The 19,302-nt window shown below is 44.2% G+C and overlaps 1 protein-coding gene across 1 annotated transcript in view; it reads right to left on the bottom strand.

Annotated features, from left to right (window-relative positions):
- Nucleotides 1-19,302, bottom strand: part of MPP1 (MAGUK p55 scaffold protein 1) — a 32,811-nt gene that overhangs the window by 8,110 nt on the left and 5,399 nt on the right. Inside the window, exons 2-6 of the mRNA NM_001075484.1 lie at nucleotides 9,207-9,350; nucleotides 8,754-8,832; nucleotides 7,775-7,860; nucleotides 2,081-2,149; nucleotides 280-476 (exon numbers count right to left, since the gene is read on the bottom strand). Of these exons, the coding sequence (NP_001068952.1) occupies nucleotides 280-476; nucleotides 2,081-2,149; nucleotides 7,775-7,860; nucleotides 8,754-8,832; nucleotides 9,207-9,350 (575 nt within the window). The remainder of the gene's footprint in view (nucleotides 1-279; nucleotides 477-2,080; nucleotides 2,150-7,774; nucleotides 7,861-8,753; nucleotides 8,833-9,206; nucleotides 9,351-19,302) is intronic.

The following is a 19,302-nucleotide window of genomic DNA, read 5'->3' as shown; positions in this document are numbered from 1 at the left end:
GGATTAAGTCCTAGTGCCACGGCCTGCTTTGCAAGCTGAGGGAAAGCATTTGTGGCCACAGAGATCCGTGGATGCAGGGAGAACTAGTCAGGCTCCTTTAGCCATAAAACAGCCAGTCAAGCTCATAAGGGCATCATCGCCCCTGCCCCCGACCCATTGTGCTAGGAAAACTGAGAGGTTGGCCCCATTGAGCAACAGAAAGGATACACAGCATGACAGATTGTGGAATCTGGGCAGTTCTCTGTGGTGGGCGTGGGTCCTCGTCCATCAGTGGCTCACCATTCCTGCAGCTCAGGGGAGGGGATCAGGCCCGCTGACTCCTGGGATGAGCCTTCCACCCGGCCCTGCCACCAGTTGCTGTCATCCTTGTTGATGATCTGGATGACGTCCCCCGTGAGGAACTTCAGTCCAGCCTCCTTGCAAGGGATTAGGTTGTCCTTTCTGGGATCATAGTCAAACTGTGCGCGCATGAACATCTGAAAAAGCAGGTGAGAGACGCTGCATTAGTGGAAAGTTTGGCTGTAAATAAGCAGGGTCTGCACTGCATAGACAGCAGGGAGGCAAAGATACTGTGTGGTTACTGGGACTCAGCTGTCCATCCTGGAGTACAAAGCAGCTACTTTTATGAACGTGCCCCAAGTCTTGCTGCTGATATCACATAAAATGAGAAGATCATTTCAAATCAAAGCAAATCAAAACAAATCAAGCAAATAAAATGTGTTTGATTATCAAATAAAAACAAAACCTACTATGCTTGAAATTTAGTATTTCTTTATACACGGAAGCAAAAAAAGACTGGAAGAAGCTATTAGGTCAGAACTTAATACCAGCTATCTCGGAGAGGAAGATCAGGGGTGTAAATCCAACCCAAAGAAATAAAAAAAGCAGGAAGGAGCAGAAAGCAATGAAACAGAAAAATAGAGTTGAAAGGATCAAGAGAGGCAACACTGGTTCTCTGAAGATTCATGAAATTCAGGCCGACTAAAAAACGAGAGAAGACGCCACTTCCCAGCAGAGAGAAAATTGTACCACCACCAACACAATGGCCAAAAGGAAGGGGGAAAATGCCAGAGAACTCTCTCAGCGAGGATGCAGTGGAGCTGGAACTGGAAGCTGGGAATGGAAAATGGTATAGCTACCTTGGAAAACAATTGGGCAACATCACCACAGTTGAACATGCTCCACAACTCGTCAGAAATGCACTGAAACTCAGATACAATGAGGTTCATGGCAGCACTGTTTTTTTTTTTTTGTAAGAACCAAAAATCTGGAATTGCAAAAGGCCCTCAAGAGCATGTTCATATGAGAAGTGAATAAGAAGGAATCACATGTACACCCATGGCTGATTCATGTGAATGTATGGCAAAAATCACCACAATATTGTAAAATAATTAGCCTCCAATTAAAATTTAAAAAAATAAAAATAATTCAAACAAACAAACAAAAAAAGGAAGGAATCATCAGTTGCTACAGCACAGACTTCACACCCAGTGAACAAAACGAGACACTAAAGGATTTATACTGTGTGAGTCAATTTACACAAATTCCCAAAAGGGGCAAAACTCATCTCTGGAGTCAGAAGTCAGGGTTGGCGGACTGGAAATGGGGATGGGGACTCTCAGGGTGCTGGTCACATGGGTGTGTTAAGTTTGTGAAAATTCATCTGGTTTTATACTTATGATTTGTGTACTTTGTTGTCTATGCGTTCATATATACCAAAACTTCAATCTTAAAAAGTTTACTTGACAAGAAAATTATACCATCACACATTAAGTAACCTGGAACGGAAACTTCAGAGTGATTTTTGTCAAAGTTCATCTGCCAGGGCCCTGCACAAGCGATTTCCCTCCTAAGCCATGATGTGCTGTGTGTGAAGGGGGGTTGCAGAATCAGGAGATGGGCCTTTGCTCTCACGTGCAGGATATGCAGCAAAGGCCTGCCAGTCTGCAACATGTGTTAATTTGGCTCAGAGAGTACTAGGCAGATCCACTGATTAGAATCACATCATTCAGTCAAATTCTGAGAGCATCGTGGGTCTGAATCCTGCCATCATCGCAACAGAGAAAATGCTGCCACCTACTTGCAGTGCTGGAAGCCGATTTTGCTGGTTGGGAATTACTTTCAATGAGATCATTCCTTTGGTTTCTTTCTATTAAAAAAGAAACATGAAATAACTGTTAAGTAAAATGAACTTGGCTGACTGGAGGTCTCATGAAGTCATTTTCCCCTCCCAAAGGCCCATGAGATTTCATTTTTTTTTCTCGGTAGCCATCATTGCACTTTGAAATGTTGTACCAGAACATTTTCTTAGAGACAGAAATGTCATGTGCCCCATAAACCAGCATAACAGCATGAACCAAAGGCTAATGATTGTCCCTCCTCTTCACCGGTAACCCCAAAAGATCCCCAGACGTACTTAAAATGAACCCCTACAATGAACACATATGTCCACACTTTTCTATACAATACAAACATGTACAGATATTTATACACATATTCATATTTATGCATTTTTGTTGTTTTTAACAAAATTGGATTATACTATAAGCATGACTCAATGACTTGCTTCCAGGTCAATATATGAAGACTTCACTCTCTCTGATGGCTCAGTTACATCCCTTGTGTGATGGTGGCCTCAGCCACCATCCCCATTAGTGGGCGTGTCCACTGTCACCAGTTTTTGTTTTTTCTTCTACAACCTGCGCTTCCCTGGTGGCTCAGACAATAAAGCGCCTGCCCGTAATGTGGGAGACACAAGTTCAATCCCTGGGTCGGGAAGATCCCCTGGAGAAGGCAATGGCCACCCATTCCAGTACTCTTGCCTAGAAAATTCCATGGATGGAGGAGCCGGGTGGGCTACAGTCCAGGGGCTCGCAAAGAGTTGGACACAACTCAGTGACTTCACTTTCTTTCTTTCTTACAACCTGCTGCCAGAGACCCCCTTCAACATATGTCCTTATATATTTGCATTGGATTTCTACAGACTAGAACCCCATGAGAGAAATGCGGAATCAAATGGTAAAAATACTTTTAGAGCTATCCTCAACTTACTTTTCTATAGATATTCCACTCTCACTAGGAGAAACTCTATAGGTCCAACAACCGAGTTTCGTCCATAAAGATCAGATCAGAAAACAGAAGGATTCAGAGTCTTAAAAGATGTATCCATCAACTGCAGTGTGTGGACGTGACCTGGATCCTGATGTAAATACCCAAAGCACGTGCCCCAGATCCGTGTGGTAGTAACTGTTGTTGTTATTGGGTTGCCCAGTCGTGTGTGACTCTTTGTGACCCCATGGACCGCAGCATGCCAGGCCTCCCTGTCCATAACCAACTCCCAGAGTTTATTCAAACTCAGGTTCATCGAGCCAGGATGCCATCCAACCACCTCATCCTCTGTCGTCCCCTTCTCCCCCTGCCTTCAATCTTTCCCAACATCAGGGACTTTTGTTCCCCTCTATATTTCGGCCTTCCCCTCTGTAAACAACCCCTTCATTCAGCATCTTATCCACCTTTTGGAGTGGGTCACCTGTCTCCTGCCAGGACCCTGGCTGGAGTGTTTCATGCTCACCAGCACGAGGAGCTGACTCATATCCTCACAGTGTACCCTGCACAGAACACGATCCTCTGCACTTGGCCTTAATCATTTCTTCTCAATAGAATGTGATGCATAGGTGTTTTTCTGAGCCCACAGCAAGGCTGTATCCCTTAATCTTGAAACAACTGTTTCAAATATATGAACATTCAAAATTTACACTTCTTTTTGATTTGTGTAAATATAATCAACTATGTAAAAGTTAATTTGTGTCATGTGGCAAAAGATACTATATACAATACACTTGGAAACATAATGGGCTTCCCTTGTAGCTCAGTCCATAATCTTCCTGTAGTGCAGGAGACCTGAGTTCCATCCCTGGGTTGGGAAGATCCCCTGGAGAAGGACATGGCAACCCATTCCAGTATCCTTGCCTGGAAAATCTCACGGACAGAGGAGCCTGGTGGGCTGCAGTCCATGGGGTCGCAAAAAATCAGGCACGACTGAGCGACTAACACTGACTGACTTACTGGAAACATATTATTGTGCATATAATAGGCAGACAGTTAATAACCAATATTTCAACAGCTTCTAAACTTTGTTATATGGGCTTCCCTGGTGGCTCAGATGGTAAAGAGTCTGCCTGCAACACTGGAGACCCAGGTTCGATCCTTGGGTTAGGAAGATCCCCTGAAGAAGGAAATGGCAACCCACTCCAGTATTCTTGCTTGGAGAATTCCATGGACGGAGGAGCCTGGTGGGTTACATTGCATGGGATCACAAAGAGTTGGACACGACTGAGCAACTAACAATCAGGCTCACTCAAACTCTGTTATAAATAGATAAGCAACCCAATAGACAACAGGGCAAAAAGATACAAGAAGGAAAAGCATATAGCCATGAGCTCTTGAAAAGTGCTCAACTTTGGCTCTGGGAATACAATTAGAAAAATAAAGCAACCATGAAGTACTTTGCACCCGTCAGATTGGCAGAAATTTGAAAGGAATGTTAACATGTAATTCTGGCAATGTTCAGTTTTTTCATTTCTGGTTGAAACCACACTTGTTTTTGAGTTTCTATTCTCTGCTTCATTCCCATGCTAAGTGCCTGAGGGGTGCTTCCTACTAGCCGTGGCCAATGACACCCAAATACTTCATGTGATTTTCCCAGCTTTGCTTGCAGGAACGGTCACCATTGTGCGCAGGGCTGAAGAACCATGGTGAAGAATCTGGAAGGGCAAACACCCAGCACAACTGAATCTAGAGGGCATGTTCAATGTCTCATCTCAGTTCAGTTCAGTCGCTCAGTCATGTCCAAATCTTTGCGACCCCATGGAGTTCAGCAGGACAGGCTTTTCTGTCCATCACGAACTCCCAGAGCATGCTCAAACTCATGTCCATCAAGTCAGTGATGCTATCCAACCATCTTGTCCTCTGTAGTCCCATTCTCCTCCTGCCTTCAATCTTTCCCAGCATCAGGGTCTTTTCAAATGAGTCAGTTCTTCACATCAGGTGGCCCAAGTATTGGAGTTTCAGTATCAGTCCTTTCAATGAATATTCAGAACTGATTTCCTTTAGGATGGACTGGTTGGATCTCCTTGCAGTCCAAGGGACTTTCAAGAGTCTTCTCCAACACCACAGTTCAAAAGCATAAGTTCTTTGGTGCTCAGCTTTCTTTATGGGCCAACTCTCACATCCATACATGACTCCTGGAAAAACCATAGCCTTGAGTAGATGAACCTTTGATGGCAAAGTGATGTCTCTGTTTTTAATATGCTGTCTAGGTTGGTGATAGCTTTTCTTCCAAGGAGCAAATGTTTTTGAATTTCATGGCTGCAGTCACCATCTACAGTGATTTTGGAGCCCCCCAAAACAAAGTCTGTCACTGTTTCCATTGTTTCCCCATGTATTTGGCATGAAGTTATGGGACTGGATGCCTTGATCTTAGTTTTTTGAATGGTGAGTTTTTTTTTTTTTTGAACAGTGAGTTTTAAGCCAGCTTTTTCACTCTCCTGTTTCACTTTCATCAAGAGGCTCTTTACTTCCTCTTCACTTTCTGCCATAAGGGTGGTGTCATCTGCATATCTGAGGTTCTTGATATTTCTCCTGGCAATCTTGATTCCAGCTTGTGTTTATCCAGCCTGGCATTTCTCATGATGTACTGTGCATGTAAATTAAACAAGCAGGGTGACAAGATACAGCCTTGACGAACTTCTTTCTCAGTTTGGAACCACTCTGTTGTTACATGTCCAGTTCTAACTGTTGCTTCTTGACCTGCATTCAGATTTCTCAGGAGGCGTGGTCAGGTGGTCTGGTATTCCCATTTCTCAAAGAATTTTCCAGTTTGTTGTGATCTACACAGTCAAAGGCTTTGACAGCAGTAGATGTTTTTTTGGAACTCTCTTGCTTTTTCTATGATCCAACAGATGTTGGCAATGTGATATCTGGCTCCTCTGCCTCTTCTAAAACCAGCTTGAACATTTGGAAATTCACGGATCAGGTATTGCTGAAGCCTGACTTAGAGAATTTTGAGCATTACTTTGCTAGCGTGTGAGATGAGTGCAATAGTGCAGTAGTTTTAACATTCTTTGGCATTGCCCTTCTTTGGGATTGGAATGAAAACTGACCTTTTCCAGTCCTGTGGCCACTGCTGAGTTTGCCAAATTTGCTGGCATATTGGGTGCAGCACTTTCACAGCATCATCTTTCAGGATTTGAAATAGCTTAACTGGAATTCTATCACCTCCAGTAGCTTTGTTTGTAGTGATGCTTCCTAAGGCCCTCTTGGCTTCGCATTCCAGGATGTCTGGCTACAGGTGAGTGATCACACCATCATGGTTATCTGCGTTGGAAGATCTTTTTGGTATAGCTCTTCTGTGTATTCTTGCCAGCTCTTCTTAATATCTTCTGCTTCTGTTAGGTCCATACCATTCCTGTCCTTTATTGTGCCCATCTTTGCATGAAATGTTCCCTTGGTATCTCTAAGTTTTTTGAAGAGATCTCTAGTCTTTCCCACTGTATTATTTTCCTCTATTTCTTTGCATTGATCACTCAGGACGGCTTTCTTATCTCTTCTTTCTATTCTTTGGAACTCTGCATTTATATGGTATATCTTTCATTTTCACCTTTGCCTTCTGCCTCTATTCTTTTCTCAGCTATTTGTAAGGCCTCCTTAGACAACATTTTGCTTTTTTGCATTTCTTTTTCTTGGGGATGGTCTTGATCACTGCCTCCTGTACAATGTCACGAACCTCTGTCCATAGTTCTTCAGGCACTCTGTCTATCAGATCTAGTCCCTTACATCTATTTGTCACTTCCACTGTATAATTGTAAGAGATTTGATTTAGATCATATCTGAAAGGTCTAGTGGTTTTCCCTACTTTCTCCAATTTAAGTCTGAATTTGGCAATAAGGAGTTCATGATCTGAGCCACAGTCAGCTCCCAGTCTAGTTTTTGCTGACTGTATAGAGCTTCTCCATCTCTGGCTACAAAGAATATAATCAATCTGATTTTGGTATTGACCATCTGGTGATGTCCATGTGTAGAGTCTTCTCCTGTGTTGTTGGAAGAGGGTGTTTGCTATGACCAGTGCATTCTCTTGGCAAAGCTCTGTTAGCCTTTGCCCTGCTTCATTCTGTACTCGAAGGCCAAATGTGCCTGTTACTCTAGGTATCTCCTGACTTCCTACTTTTGCATTCTAGTCCCCTATAATGAAAAGGACATCTTTTTGGGTTTTAGTTCTAGAATGTCTTTTAGGTTTTCATAGAACCATTCAACTTCAGCTTCTTAAGCCTTAGTGGTTGGGGCATAGACTTGGATTACTGTAATATTGACTGATTTGTCTTGGAAATGAACAGAGATCATTCTGTCTTTTTGACGTTTCATCTTTTAGTCCATTCCTCTCTGTAAGAAATCTATAACAGAATAGTGATTACTAGCATCTTCGTGTTATAGATGACTTAGAGAAGTGAATTTTGCTCCAAATCACAGGGCTGGAGTAAAAGAGAGTGTGATTCAGGGCTGCCATTAAAGACTGAGGACTTCTGGCACTCAGTACAGAGCTCTTTCTAGACACTCTGGGTCATATGCCTTGTTTTAGAAGTTTACTAAATGAAAACAGAGGGTTGTCATTTCTTGAGTGATAAGAGGCCCTTCAATGAGGTATAAATACAAAAATGCGGTACGTGGACAGCAATTCCGATCCACAGTTCACCAAGACAAGGGCAGAGTGGATACCCACCATCGCCTTCTGCAGCTGATCTACCGAGTGATTAGTCACGTTTGTGCCATTGATTTCTAGGATCTCGTCCCCAACGTGAAGTGAGCCTACCATCAAAAGAAAACAGGTTCAGACAAGAGCTGTCAATAGGAGTCAAAACACTGCAGGAAAGAAAGTGTGATTTGTAGCACGTGATACAATAGATTGTGTAAAAAAAACAAAGGGTTGGAAGTATTCGACCACAAGAGACCGGAATATTCTATTGATGGCCCTCTGGGTCCTATGAGGACCAGCACTGGGAAGTTGACTACGTCATCTGCCTTGACTTCAGGACTCCGAGTAAAGAATAAAAGTACCTGATCCTCAAAATCTCCTGGAACTACAGTGCCCCTGATCTCTGGGGCCTCTGATAACAGCTATACAACACTCAAAGAAATCAGAAAATGAAGAACTTGGCACTCTGAAGTCACCAGCAAGCTTGATGTTTTTCTGCTGTTAAGCTAAAACCTCCAAACACTACCAAGTGATCAAGTTAATCACTGTTTAGAATCTGTGTGAATCTCTGTGAAGAGTGGTTATCTTACCTGCACTCCCCTAGATACAAAGAAAAGTGCTTTTACTAATGGATGCTTCTGCAAATTGATGGCTGCTTCCCATGAAGGAGATACAGCAGTTACTGAAATATGTGTTAATGTCTATTTGCTTAGTTGTTTTTTTTTTTTCTGGCCGTGCTGTTTAGCTAATGGAATCTTAGTTCCCCGAGCAGGGATTGAACTATGGCTCACAGCCGTGAGAATACCGAGTCCTAAATACTGATGTACCAGGAAATTTCCTATTTTCTCAGTTTAACTGGTAGCCCCAGGAGGCAGAGATGGTCTCTTTGCTTCATTGCTATGTATTCAGAGGCGGATGAAAGGGGTTGCATATAGTAATTGCTCAAATGTTACCTAACAGGAAAAATAGTCATGTCATGAAGTATAGAAGAAGGCTGGACCTATACCTTGTCTGTGGACCATGCCCCCATGGAGAATTCTGGCCACCGTACATGACTGCTTCTCGTTCAGCTTCAGTGTGATTCCCTGGAAGATAGACAAAGCCATAGCATGCTTGACTGTGAGCTATTTCTGAGCTGATCTTGTTTTGTTTGTTTCAGTTCTATCAGTTTATTGCTACCAACCCTCCACCCTCATGTGAACGTGCTCAGTCCTGTAACCCCATGGACTGCAGCCCGCCAGGCTCCTCTTTGTCCATACATTTCCAGGCAGGAATACTGGAGGTGGTTGCTGTTTCTGTCTCCAGGCTGAGCTGATCTTTAAGATATCTGAAAGTGATTTCTTGGGAGAAAGACTTTCTGTCTCCACCACCTGGGGCATCAACCACTGGAAGGGGGCAGGAAGCCTGCTCTGGAGCGGGAGTGGGCAGGGGGGTGATGATGGCGAAAAACAGAGGTTACCATGGGCTCCTCGGTGACCTTCTCAAACTGGATGAGCCGCACCTTCCGGGCCTCCTGGCCCTGAGTCTGGGCTGGGCTCCCCAGGGCAGCAGGCCCATTGGTGTACATGTCCTCCATGACAGCACTCAGCTGGGGTGACACAGGCTGGTGGGGCAAAAGAGCAGAGCATTGGATGAAGCAAGTGGCTGAGGCGACCCCTAGGATATCACTGCAGGGCTACAACCCCCAAAGCTACAGAAAGTGAAAGTGAAGTCACTCAGTCGTGTCTGACTCTTTGCGACCCCATGGACTGTAGCCCACCAGGCTCCTCCATCCAGGGAATTTTCTAAACAAGAGTACTGGTGTGGGTGGCCATTCCCTTCTCCAGGGGATCTTCCTGACCTAGGGATCGAACCTGGGTCTCCCACATTGCGGGCAGGCGCTTTACCATCTGAGCCACCAGGGAATCCCAAGCTACGTAAACCAATGCTTATCTTCTTAGGCTGGTAGCTGACTGCATTCAATTTGATGGGCCATGTTATTTATCCTATCATTTTGCCATTTCATACTGGATACTGAAAGAGGAACTCCCCAGGTCAGTAGGTGCCCAATATACTACTGGAGATCAGTGGAGAAATAACTCCAGAAAGAATTAAGGGAAGGAGCCAAAGCAAAAACAATACCCAGTTGTGGATGTGACTGGTGATAGAAGCAAGGTCCGATGCTGTAAAGAGCAATATTGCATAGGAACCTGGAATGTTAGGGCCATGAATCAAGGCAAATTGGAAGTGGTCAAACAGGAGATGGCAAGAGTGAACGTCAACATTCTAGGAATCAGCGAACTAAAATGGACTGGAATGGGTGAATTTAACTCAGATGACCATTATATCTACTACTGCAGGCAGGAATCCCTTAGAAGAAATGGAGTAGCCATCATGGTCAACAAAAGAGTCCGAAACGCAGTACTTGGATGCAATCTCAAAAACGACAAAATGATCTCTGTTCGTTTCCAAGGCAAACCATTCAATATCACAGGAATCCAAGTCTATGCCCCAACCAGTAATGCTGAAGAAGCTGAAGTTGAACGGTTCTATGAAGACCTTCAAGACCTTTTAGAACTAACACCCAAAAAAGATGTCCTTTTCATTATAGGGGACTGGAATGCAAAAGTAGGAAGTCAAGAAACACCTGGGGTAATGGGAAAATTTGGCCTTGGAATACGGAATGAAGCAGGGCAAAGGCTAATAGAGTTTTGCAAAGAGAACACACTGGTCATAGCAAACACCCTGTTCCAACAACACAAGACAAGACTCTACACATGGACATCACCAGATGGTCAACACCAAAATCAGATTGATTATATTCTTTGTAGCCAGAGATGGAGAAGCTCTATACAGTTAGCAAAAAGAAGACTGGGAGCTGACTGTGGCTCAGATCATGAGCTCCTTATTGCCAAATTCAGACTTAAATTGAAGAAAGTAGGGAAAACCACTAGACCAGTCAGGTATGACCTAAATCAAATCCCTTATGATTATACAGTGGAAGTGAGAAATAGATGTAAGGGACTAGATCTGATAGATAGAGTGCCTGATGAACTATGGATGGACAGAGGTTCATGACATTGTACAGGAGACAGGGATCAAGACCATCCCCAGGAAAAGAAATGCAAAAAAGCAAAATGGCTGTCCGAGGAGGCCTTACAAATAGCTGTGAAAATAAGAGAAGCGAAAAGCAAAGGAGAAAAGGAAAGATATAAGCATCTGAATGCAGAATTCTAAATAGCAAGAAGAGATAAGAAAGCCTTCCTCAGCGATCAATGCAAAGAAATAGAGGAAAACAACAGAATGGGAAAGACTAGAGACCTCTTCAAGAAAATTAGAGATACCAAGGGAACTTTTCATGCAAAGATGGGCTCGATAAAGTACAGAAATGGTATGGACCTAACAGAAGCAGAAGATATTAAGAAGAGGTGGCAAGAATACACAGAAGAACTGTACAAAAAAGATCTTCACAACCAAGATAATCACAATGGTATGATCACTCACCTAGAGCCAGACATCCTGGAATGTGAAGTGGGCTTTAGAAAGCATCACTACGAAAGCTAGTGGAGGTGATGGAATTTCAGTTGAGCTATTTCAAATCCTGAAAGATAATACTGTGAAAGTGCTGCACTCAATATGTCAGCAAATTTGGAAAACTCAGCAGTGGCCACAGGACCGGAAAAGGTCAGTTTTCATTCCAATCCCAAAGAAAGGCAATGCCAAAGAATGCTCAAACTACCGCACAATTGCACTCATCTCACACGATAGTAAAGTAATGCTCAAAATTCTCCAAGCCAGGCTTCAGCAATATGTGAACCGTGAACTTCCAGATGTTCAAGCTGGTTTCAGAAAAGGCAGCGGAACCAGAGATCAAATTGCCAACATCTGCTGGATCATCGAAAAAGCAAGACAGTTTCAGAAAAACATCTATTTCTGCTTTATTGACTATGCCAAAGCCTTTGATTGTGTGGATCACAATAAACTGTGGAAAATTCTTCAAGAGATTGAATACCAGACCACCTGTCCTGCCTCTTGAAAAACCTATATGCAGGTCAGGAAGCAACAGTTAGAACTGGACATGGAACAACAGACTGGTTCCAAATAGGAAAAGGAGTACGTCAAGGCTGTATACTGTCACCCTGCTTATTTAATTTATATGCAGAGTACATCATGAGAAACACTGGGCTGGAAGAAGTACAAGCTGGAATCAAGATTTCCGGGAGAAATATCAATAACCTCAGATATGCAGATGACACCACCCTATGGCAGAAAGTGAAGAGGACCTAAAAAGCCTCTTGATGAAAGTGAAAGAGGAGAGTGAAAAGGTTGGCTTAAAGCTCAACATTCAGAAAACTAAGATCATGGCATCTGGTCCCATCTCTTCATGGGAAATAGATGGGCAAACAGTGGAAACAGTGTCAGACTTTATTTTTGGGGGCTCCAAAATCACTGCAGATGGTGACTGCATCTGTGAAATTAAAAGACGCTTACTCCTTGGAAGGAAGATATGACCAACCTAGATAGCATATTGAAAAGCAGAGACATTACTTTGCCAACAAAGGTCTGTCTAGTCAAGGCTATGGTTTTTCCAGTGGTCATGTATGGATGTGAGAGTTGGACTGTGAAGAAAGCTGAGTGCCAAAGAATTGATGCTTTTGAACTGTGGTGTTGGAGAAGACTCTTGAGAGTCCCTTGGACTGCAAGGAGATCCACCTAGTCCATTTTAAAGGAGATCAGCCCTGGCTGTTCTTTGGAAGGAATGATGCTAAGGATGAAACTCCAGTACTTTGGCCACCTCATGCGAAGAGTTGACTCATTGGAAAAGACTCTGATGCTGAGAGGGATTGGGGGCAGGAGGAAAAAGGGACGACAGGAGATGACATGGCTGGTGGCATCACCGACTCGATGGACATGAGTTTGAGTGAACTCTTGGAGTTGGTGATAGACAGGGAGGCCTGGCATGCTGTGATTCATGGTGTCACAAAGAGTCAGACACGACTGAGCGACTGAACTGAACTGTTATTTATCCAACGGGCCACCCCTCCCATTGGCCCAAGATGCCACGTGAACTGTGATTCGTTGACCTCAACCATGCAGACAGCACAGCCGCATGAATTACACTCTGGAAAGTCTCTGCATGATACATCTGAAGTTAATTTAAGGCCTCTGGCCTGGGCAAGAGGACAGACAGAAGGCTGGTCTTGGTAATCCATGGTGCCAGGTCAACCCCACATTGGCAGCAGGAATGTTCATCCCCACCTGACTTTCTAGACAAAACCAGACAGTTGGCAGTGCCAAACAGAAAAGGTGAGACAGCCAAGCTTTGAGAAAAGCAGCATAGCGCATTGTCAAAACCGGGGAGGAAGCAGAAGTGCCTTCTATCTGACACAAAAGAGCCAAATGACAACTAAAAAATATAAATACCTCGAAGTGAAGAAACTCCCCTGAGACAGGCAAAGGTTTAGTAGGCACACACAGCGATAATCATAGATGCGGACAGTTGTCCCATCAAAACTAACACCTTCTCACCAAAAGACGATCAAGAGCTATGAAGGCATGGCACAGCCTGACTGTAAAAGCTGCAATACATACGTCTGACAGAGACTTATTTATACCCAGAACATGTGAAGAATTCTTATGACTCAATAACAGGATGGCAAGTGAGGAAAAGACAGAATGTTTGAACGGACACTTCATTTCAAAAGGCCACATGCACTACAAGAGCCTACAAGCACTGTAATCAGGGAAATACTGGGTGGGCCAAAAAGTTCTTTTGGGCTTTTTCATAAGATGTACTAGGGAGCTGATGGCGAAAAAGACAAGTTTAGCACACACTGACCCTAGCCCCTGTCAACCACACTTTGAAGTGTTCACCCAAAAGAAAAGACACAGGGTTGCACATGGATGTTCACAGCAGCTTTATTCACCCACAGGAGGTGGCAGAAACAAAAGGACCATGTTGACAGGGGTCAACATGCATCAGTCTGAAAAGTGTGATGTTGAGTGAAAGAAGCTTTAGGCAAAAGAGTACACATTAGATGAGCCCATTTGTGAGGTTTTAGAACACGCCTAAATGACAATAACAACATTGAAGATGGTGGTTGCCTCTGTTGGGATGGGAAGGGGTAGGCTGGGTAGAGTATGAGAGATACTTCTGGAGTGTTGATGCTCCAAACTGTGATCAGGGTTGGGTTAGCACAGGTGTGTGTATTTGTTCAAACTCATCCAGTACATTTCACCAGATGGACCCTGGACCACAAAGTTAAAAAAAAAAATCATATAGAAATACTGAATACTAGTCCATAATATGCACACTGAAGCCTTTAGGGGTGAACTGTTCTGATGCTTGCAGCTTTTTAAAAAAAAAAAAACACAAGATTCATTCATTTCTTTTATGGCTGTGCCGGGTCTTAGTTGCTGCTGTTGGGCTTTTCTCTAGATGTGGTGAGTGGCCTTCTCATCCCAGTGGTTTGTCCTGTTGCAGGGCACAGGTTGTAGGCACAGGGGTTCAGTCGTGGAACTTACTTTGAGGAAAAAAAAAAAGGTGAATGAATGGTTTGTGGATAGACACGTGACAAAGCACACATGGCCGCGTGTTAATGGTATAATCTAGGAGGTATGTCAAATGGAAGCTACTATCAAATTGTTTGTTCTTTGCAGTGGGTTTGAAAATTTGCAAATAAAACACTGGAAGGAATGGCATCAGGAGAGTGAAAAAAGGCCACAGAGCATGGAACTGGGACCCTCAGGAGCTGTCCTACTGTGGATGGACTTTGGAATTTTAAGAACAGTGTGGCTCTGACATCACATGCCAATGAGAATAAATGGATGGATCTCCTTAAAGCACTCTTCAGTCTCCTTTGCTGGTTCTTCCTCCTCTTTCTAACTTAACTGCTCTTGAAGTAGCCCAGGGCTTGGAGAAGGGCAAGGAGCACTCTGAAAATGTTCCCACCCACTCCAGGTCAAATATTCAATCAGGACGTTAGGGAAGGATTCCGCTGCACATGGACGGCGGCTGCAATCCAGCCACAGCGGGGGTGGGGATGCCCCTCAGAGACCACGGGGAGGGAAGATCTTCCCAATGGGTGGGACCAGGAGAAGGACATCTCATCAGCCAGTTGGTGGCAAAGGAGAAATGGGAAGATTCCCCAAGGAGGAACAGCTAGCCCCATCTATGTGTCTGTCTGTCTCTCCAGATCTATTGCAATCAGGGAAGTCCCGAGAAAGAGAAACTGCCCTGGGCAGCAGCTAGCACTTCTCCAAACTCACGTGACACAGCTTTCCACAGTGCTATGAAAGCAGAAGCTTCTAACAAGGGATTGTATTTAGCAAAGTAACTGATGAGACGTAACTGATGTAACTCATGTAACTGATGTAACTCATGACACCAGAGCTACAGGGCACTTCAAGGCCATCTACAGTAGATGAGTTACCTCTACCTCTGTGCAAAGTGTCCTAGCACACACAGATACCATGGAGCCATGAAAAGGAGGTTCAGGGGTTGATCTCAAAGAAATGTTGTTAAGTGAAAAAAAAAGGGGGGAGGAAAGGTATGCTGTGAAACAGATGAAAATCTTCATATCTGCTTGTAAACATGCCATCTCTCTCTGGAGGGACACGTGAACAACATGGAGGAACTGGGAGACAAGAGAAGGGGCTCAGAAGAAAACTGGATTCATTTCAGATTAATCTCTTAACAGGCATATAAAAGCCTTCTCTTGTGGCAAGATAGAATTTTCCTGAGTGTCATTTAGATTCAAGTTGGGAGCTTAAGGAATTGTGTGTAGTGTGGATCCTGGTTTATTTTTTTTTTTTTTTTGATATTCATTTATTTGACTGTGCTGGGTCTCAATTGCAGCCTGTAGGATCTAGTTCTCAGAGCAGGGATTGAACCCATGGAAAAGTCTGAGCGTGGGAAAAGTCCCTGGGCCCTACTGAAAGGAGAGTCCAAGGCAGGAAGGTAAATAGAAACCCACACACACAAAAAAAGGAAGTCATGAGGATGAGAGATTTAAAAAATGTTCCGGCAGACAGCAGAGCTGAGAATGTGCACCCAGAAGAAACTAGCTGGGGAGGATTGCAGGAAGGAGGAAGCTGGTATCTCATCAACCAGAACTGGAGAACAGGCTGTCCCAGGCTGCACAAGGGGCTGAAAAAAGAAGAACTGAGTTGGGCGTCTGGTCATCCCGAAAAAGATCAGGGAGAAGCTGGATCAGTGAGAAACAGAATAAAGCTGTTGGGTTGGCCACCAGTCAGAATACAAAAGCCTCTACCAACGTTCCCTTTTTAGCATCGACCTACAGCAGGTTGCAAAACAATTGTAGGTAAAGAACAGACTGTAAATGTCAGAACCCTTACAACATCAAGGTCCACACACACACGACAGAAAAGAATGAAAGGAAGGGTCTCCAGATCCTGGGAGATCTGTGAGAAGGGAAGTCACCAAAGGAATGAATGGAGAATTTTTAGTTCTGCTGGATTTTGGCCACACGCTTGGGTTGCATTTAGTGACAGTCAGAAGGCTTGTCCTTATGGAACCAAGAGGAGTCCCTTCTTGCTGCAACTAGAGAAAGCCTGCGCTCAGCCATGAAGACCCAGCAGAGACAAAAACAGAAAAACAAACCAGTGCTATTAAAAAAAAAGAAAGAAAACCATAAGGAAATATCACCACACAGCCATCAGAGCAGCTATGATCAAAACCAGTGACAAGACTAAATAGTCATAAGGATGGAAAGAAACTGAATCTCTCATCCATGGCTGGTGGCAATGTAAAATGGAACAGCCATTCAGGAAGAGAATCGGGTGCTTTCTTAGAAAACAAAATGAGTACTTTACAAGTGAGCAATGCTGGTAAAGAATCGCCTGCAATGTGGGAGACCTGGGTTCGATCCCTGGGTTGGGAAGATCCCCTGGAGAAGGCAAAGGCTACCCACTCCAGTATTCTGGCCTGGAGAATTCCACGGACTGTATAGTCCATGGGGTCACGAAGAATCGGACACGACTGAGAGACTTTCACTGTATTCACTGTAATGGAACAAGACAAATGTGTGTGCAAAACCTGCTACATGAAGGTTTGTACCTGGGCTGGATGAAGCACAAGCTGTAATCAAGATTGCCGGGAGAAATATCAATAACCTCAGATATGCAGATGATACCACCCTTACGGCAGAAAGTGAAGAACTAAAGAGCCTCTTGATAAAAGTGAAAGAGGAGTGTGAAAAAGTTGCCTTAAAGCTCAACATTCAGAAAACTAAGATCATGGCATCTGGTCCCACCACTTCAAGGCAAATAGATGGGGAAACAGTGGAAACAGTGAGAGACTTTATTTGGGGGGGCTCAAAAATCACTGCAGATGGTGATTGCAGCCATAAAATTAAAAGACACTTACTGTGTCTTTTAAAAAAAAATAAAATAAAATAAAAGACACTTACTGCTTCCCTGGTGGCTCAGATGGTAAAGCGTTTGCCTACAATGCAGGAGACCCGGGTTCAATCCCTGGGTTGGGAAGATCTCCTGGAGAAGGAAATGGTAACCCACTCCAGTATTCTTGCCTGGAAAATCCCATGGATGGAGAAGCCTAATAGGCTACAGGCCATGGAGTCACAAAGAGTCGGACATGACTGAGCGACTTCACTTTCACTTTACTCCTTGGAAGGAAAGTTATGACCAACATAGACAGCATATTAAAAAGCAGAGACATTACTTTGTAAACAAAGGTCCGTCTAGTCAAGGCTATGGTTTTTCCAGTGGTCATGTATGGATGTGAGAGTTGGACTATAAAGAAAGCTGAGCACCGAAGAACTGATGCTTTTGAACTGTGGTGTTGGAGAAGACTCTTGAGAGTCCCTTGGACTACAAGGAGATCCACACAGTCCATCCTAAAGGAGATCAGCCCTGGGTGTTCATTGGAAGGTCTGATGTTGAAGCTGAAACTCCAATACTTTGGCCACCTGATGCAAAGAGCTGACTCATTTGAAAAGACCCTGATGCTGGGAAAGACTGAAGGTAGGAGGAGAAGGGGACGACAGAGGATGAGATGGTTGGATGGCATCACCGGCTCAATGGAGATGAGTTTGGGTAGACTCTGGGAGTTGGTCTTAGACAGGGAGGCCTGGCGTGCTGCAGTTCATGGGGTCGCAAAGAGTCAGACATGACTGAGTGACTGAACTGAACTGAAGGTTCGTACAGATTTACTCACAGTAACTCAAACCTGGAAACAACTAGGAGTATCTATCACAGGTGAGCAGGTCAACAGACTATGATCCATCCAGACTTTGGGACGATTCCCAGCAATAAAAATATTGCCAATGATTTGATTCCAGGTAAACTCCAATACTTTGGCCACTTCATGTGAAGAGTTGACTCATTGGAAAAGACTCTGATGCTGGGAGGGATTGGGGGCAGGAGGAGAAAGGGACGACAGAGGATGAGATGGCTGGATGGCATCACTGACTCAATGGACGTGAGTCTGAGTGAAATCTGGGAGTTGGTGATGGACAGGGAGGCCTGGCGAGCTGCGATTCATGGCGTCGCCAAGAGTCGGACACAACTGAGCGACTGAACTGAACTGAACTGAACTGATATAACATTATTGGGATGACAAAATTACAGAGCTGGCAAACAGACTAGTGGTGGTGGTTATGTATCTTCACACATGTGACAAAATGGCCCAGAGCTACACTCACATGTCACAGCAATGTCAAGTCCATGGTTTTGACAATGTACTATTTTTGATCTTGTAGGAGACAGAGTTGAAGTTATTGTAAAAAAGTAGCAAAACAGCTGGCAGGTAGCACTTGTTTGCACCCAAAGAGCTGTAACTAAGAGAGCACAGTAACGAATGGGGAGAGGAAACAACAAACCATGGAGAAAGTTGCAGGAATCTGGGGTTGGAAATTAACAGGCTAAAGCACATGGTAACCTCAGAGCTTCTCAAAGCATTACCCACAGCGACCTGGAAGCATGTGGCATCAAGTTGGAAGAATTCTTTCTGTTAAATTAAGCACCTTATTTGTTTTTACCATGTTGCAGGTATTAAGAGATTTGAACGTACAGACTGAGGAGTTCAAGGATCACTGACTGCATGCCTGACTTGCCCTGATTCTGACTTACAAATCTTTGTTCACTAGTAATTGTGGGGCTGAGAATGCTCAAAATCAAACCTGCAGATTCATTCCATGGATCTCCCAGCAACTACCAATTGCTGCTGCTGCTGCTAAGTCGCTTCAGTCGTGTCCGACTCTGTGTGACCCCAGAGACAGCAGCCCACCAGGCTCCCCTGTCCCTGGGATTCTCCAGGCAAGAACATTGGAGTGGCTTGCCATTTCCTTCTCCAATACAGGAAAGTGAAAAGTGAAAGTGAAGTCGCTCAGTGTCTGACTCCTAGCGACCCCATGAACTGCAGCCTACCAGGCTCCTCCATCCATGGGATTTGCCAGGCAAGAATACTGGAGTGGGTTGCCATTGCCTTCTCCGAACTACCACTTACGTGTCTTAAAACCCAGCAGTGTTGGTAAAGAATCTGCCTGCAATTTGGGAGACTTGGGTTCAATCCATGTAACCAGGGATTCATCAGT

The sequence above is a fragment of the Bos taurus genome, chromosome X (assembly GCF_002263795.3).
Source record: "Bos taurus isolate L1 Dominette 01449 registration number 42190680 breed Hereford chromosome X, ARS-UCD2.0, whole genome shotgun sequence".
Taxonomy (NCBI): Eukaryota; Metazoa; Chordata; class Mammalia; order Artiodactyla; family Bovidae; genus Bos; species Bos taurus.
This window is presented reverse-complemented; position numbering and strand designations above follow the sequence as displayed.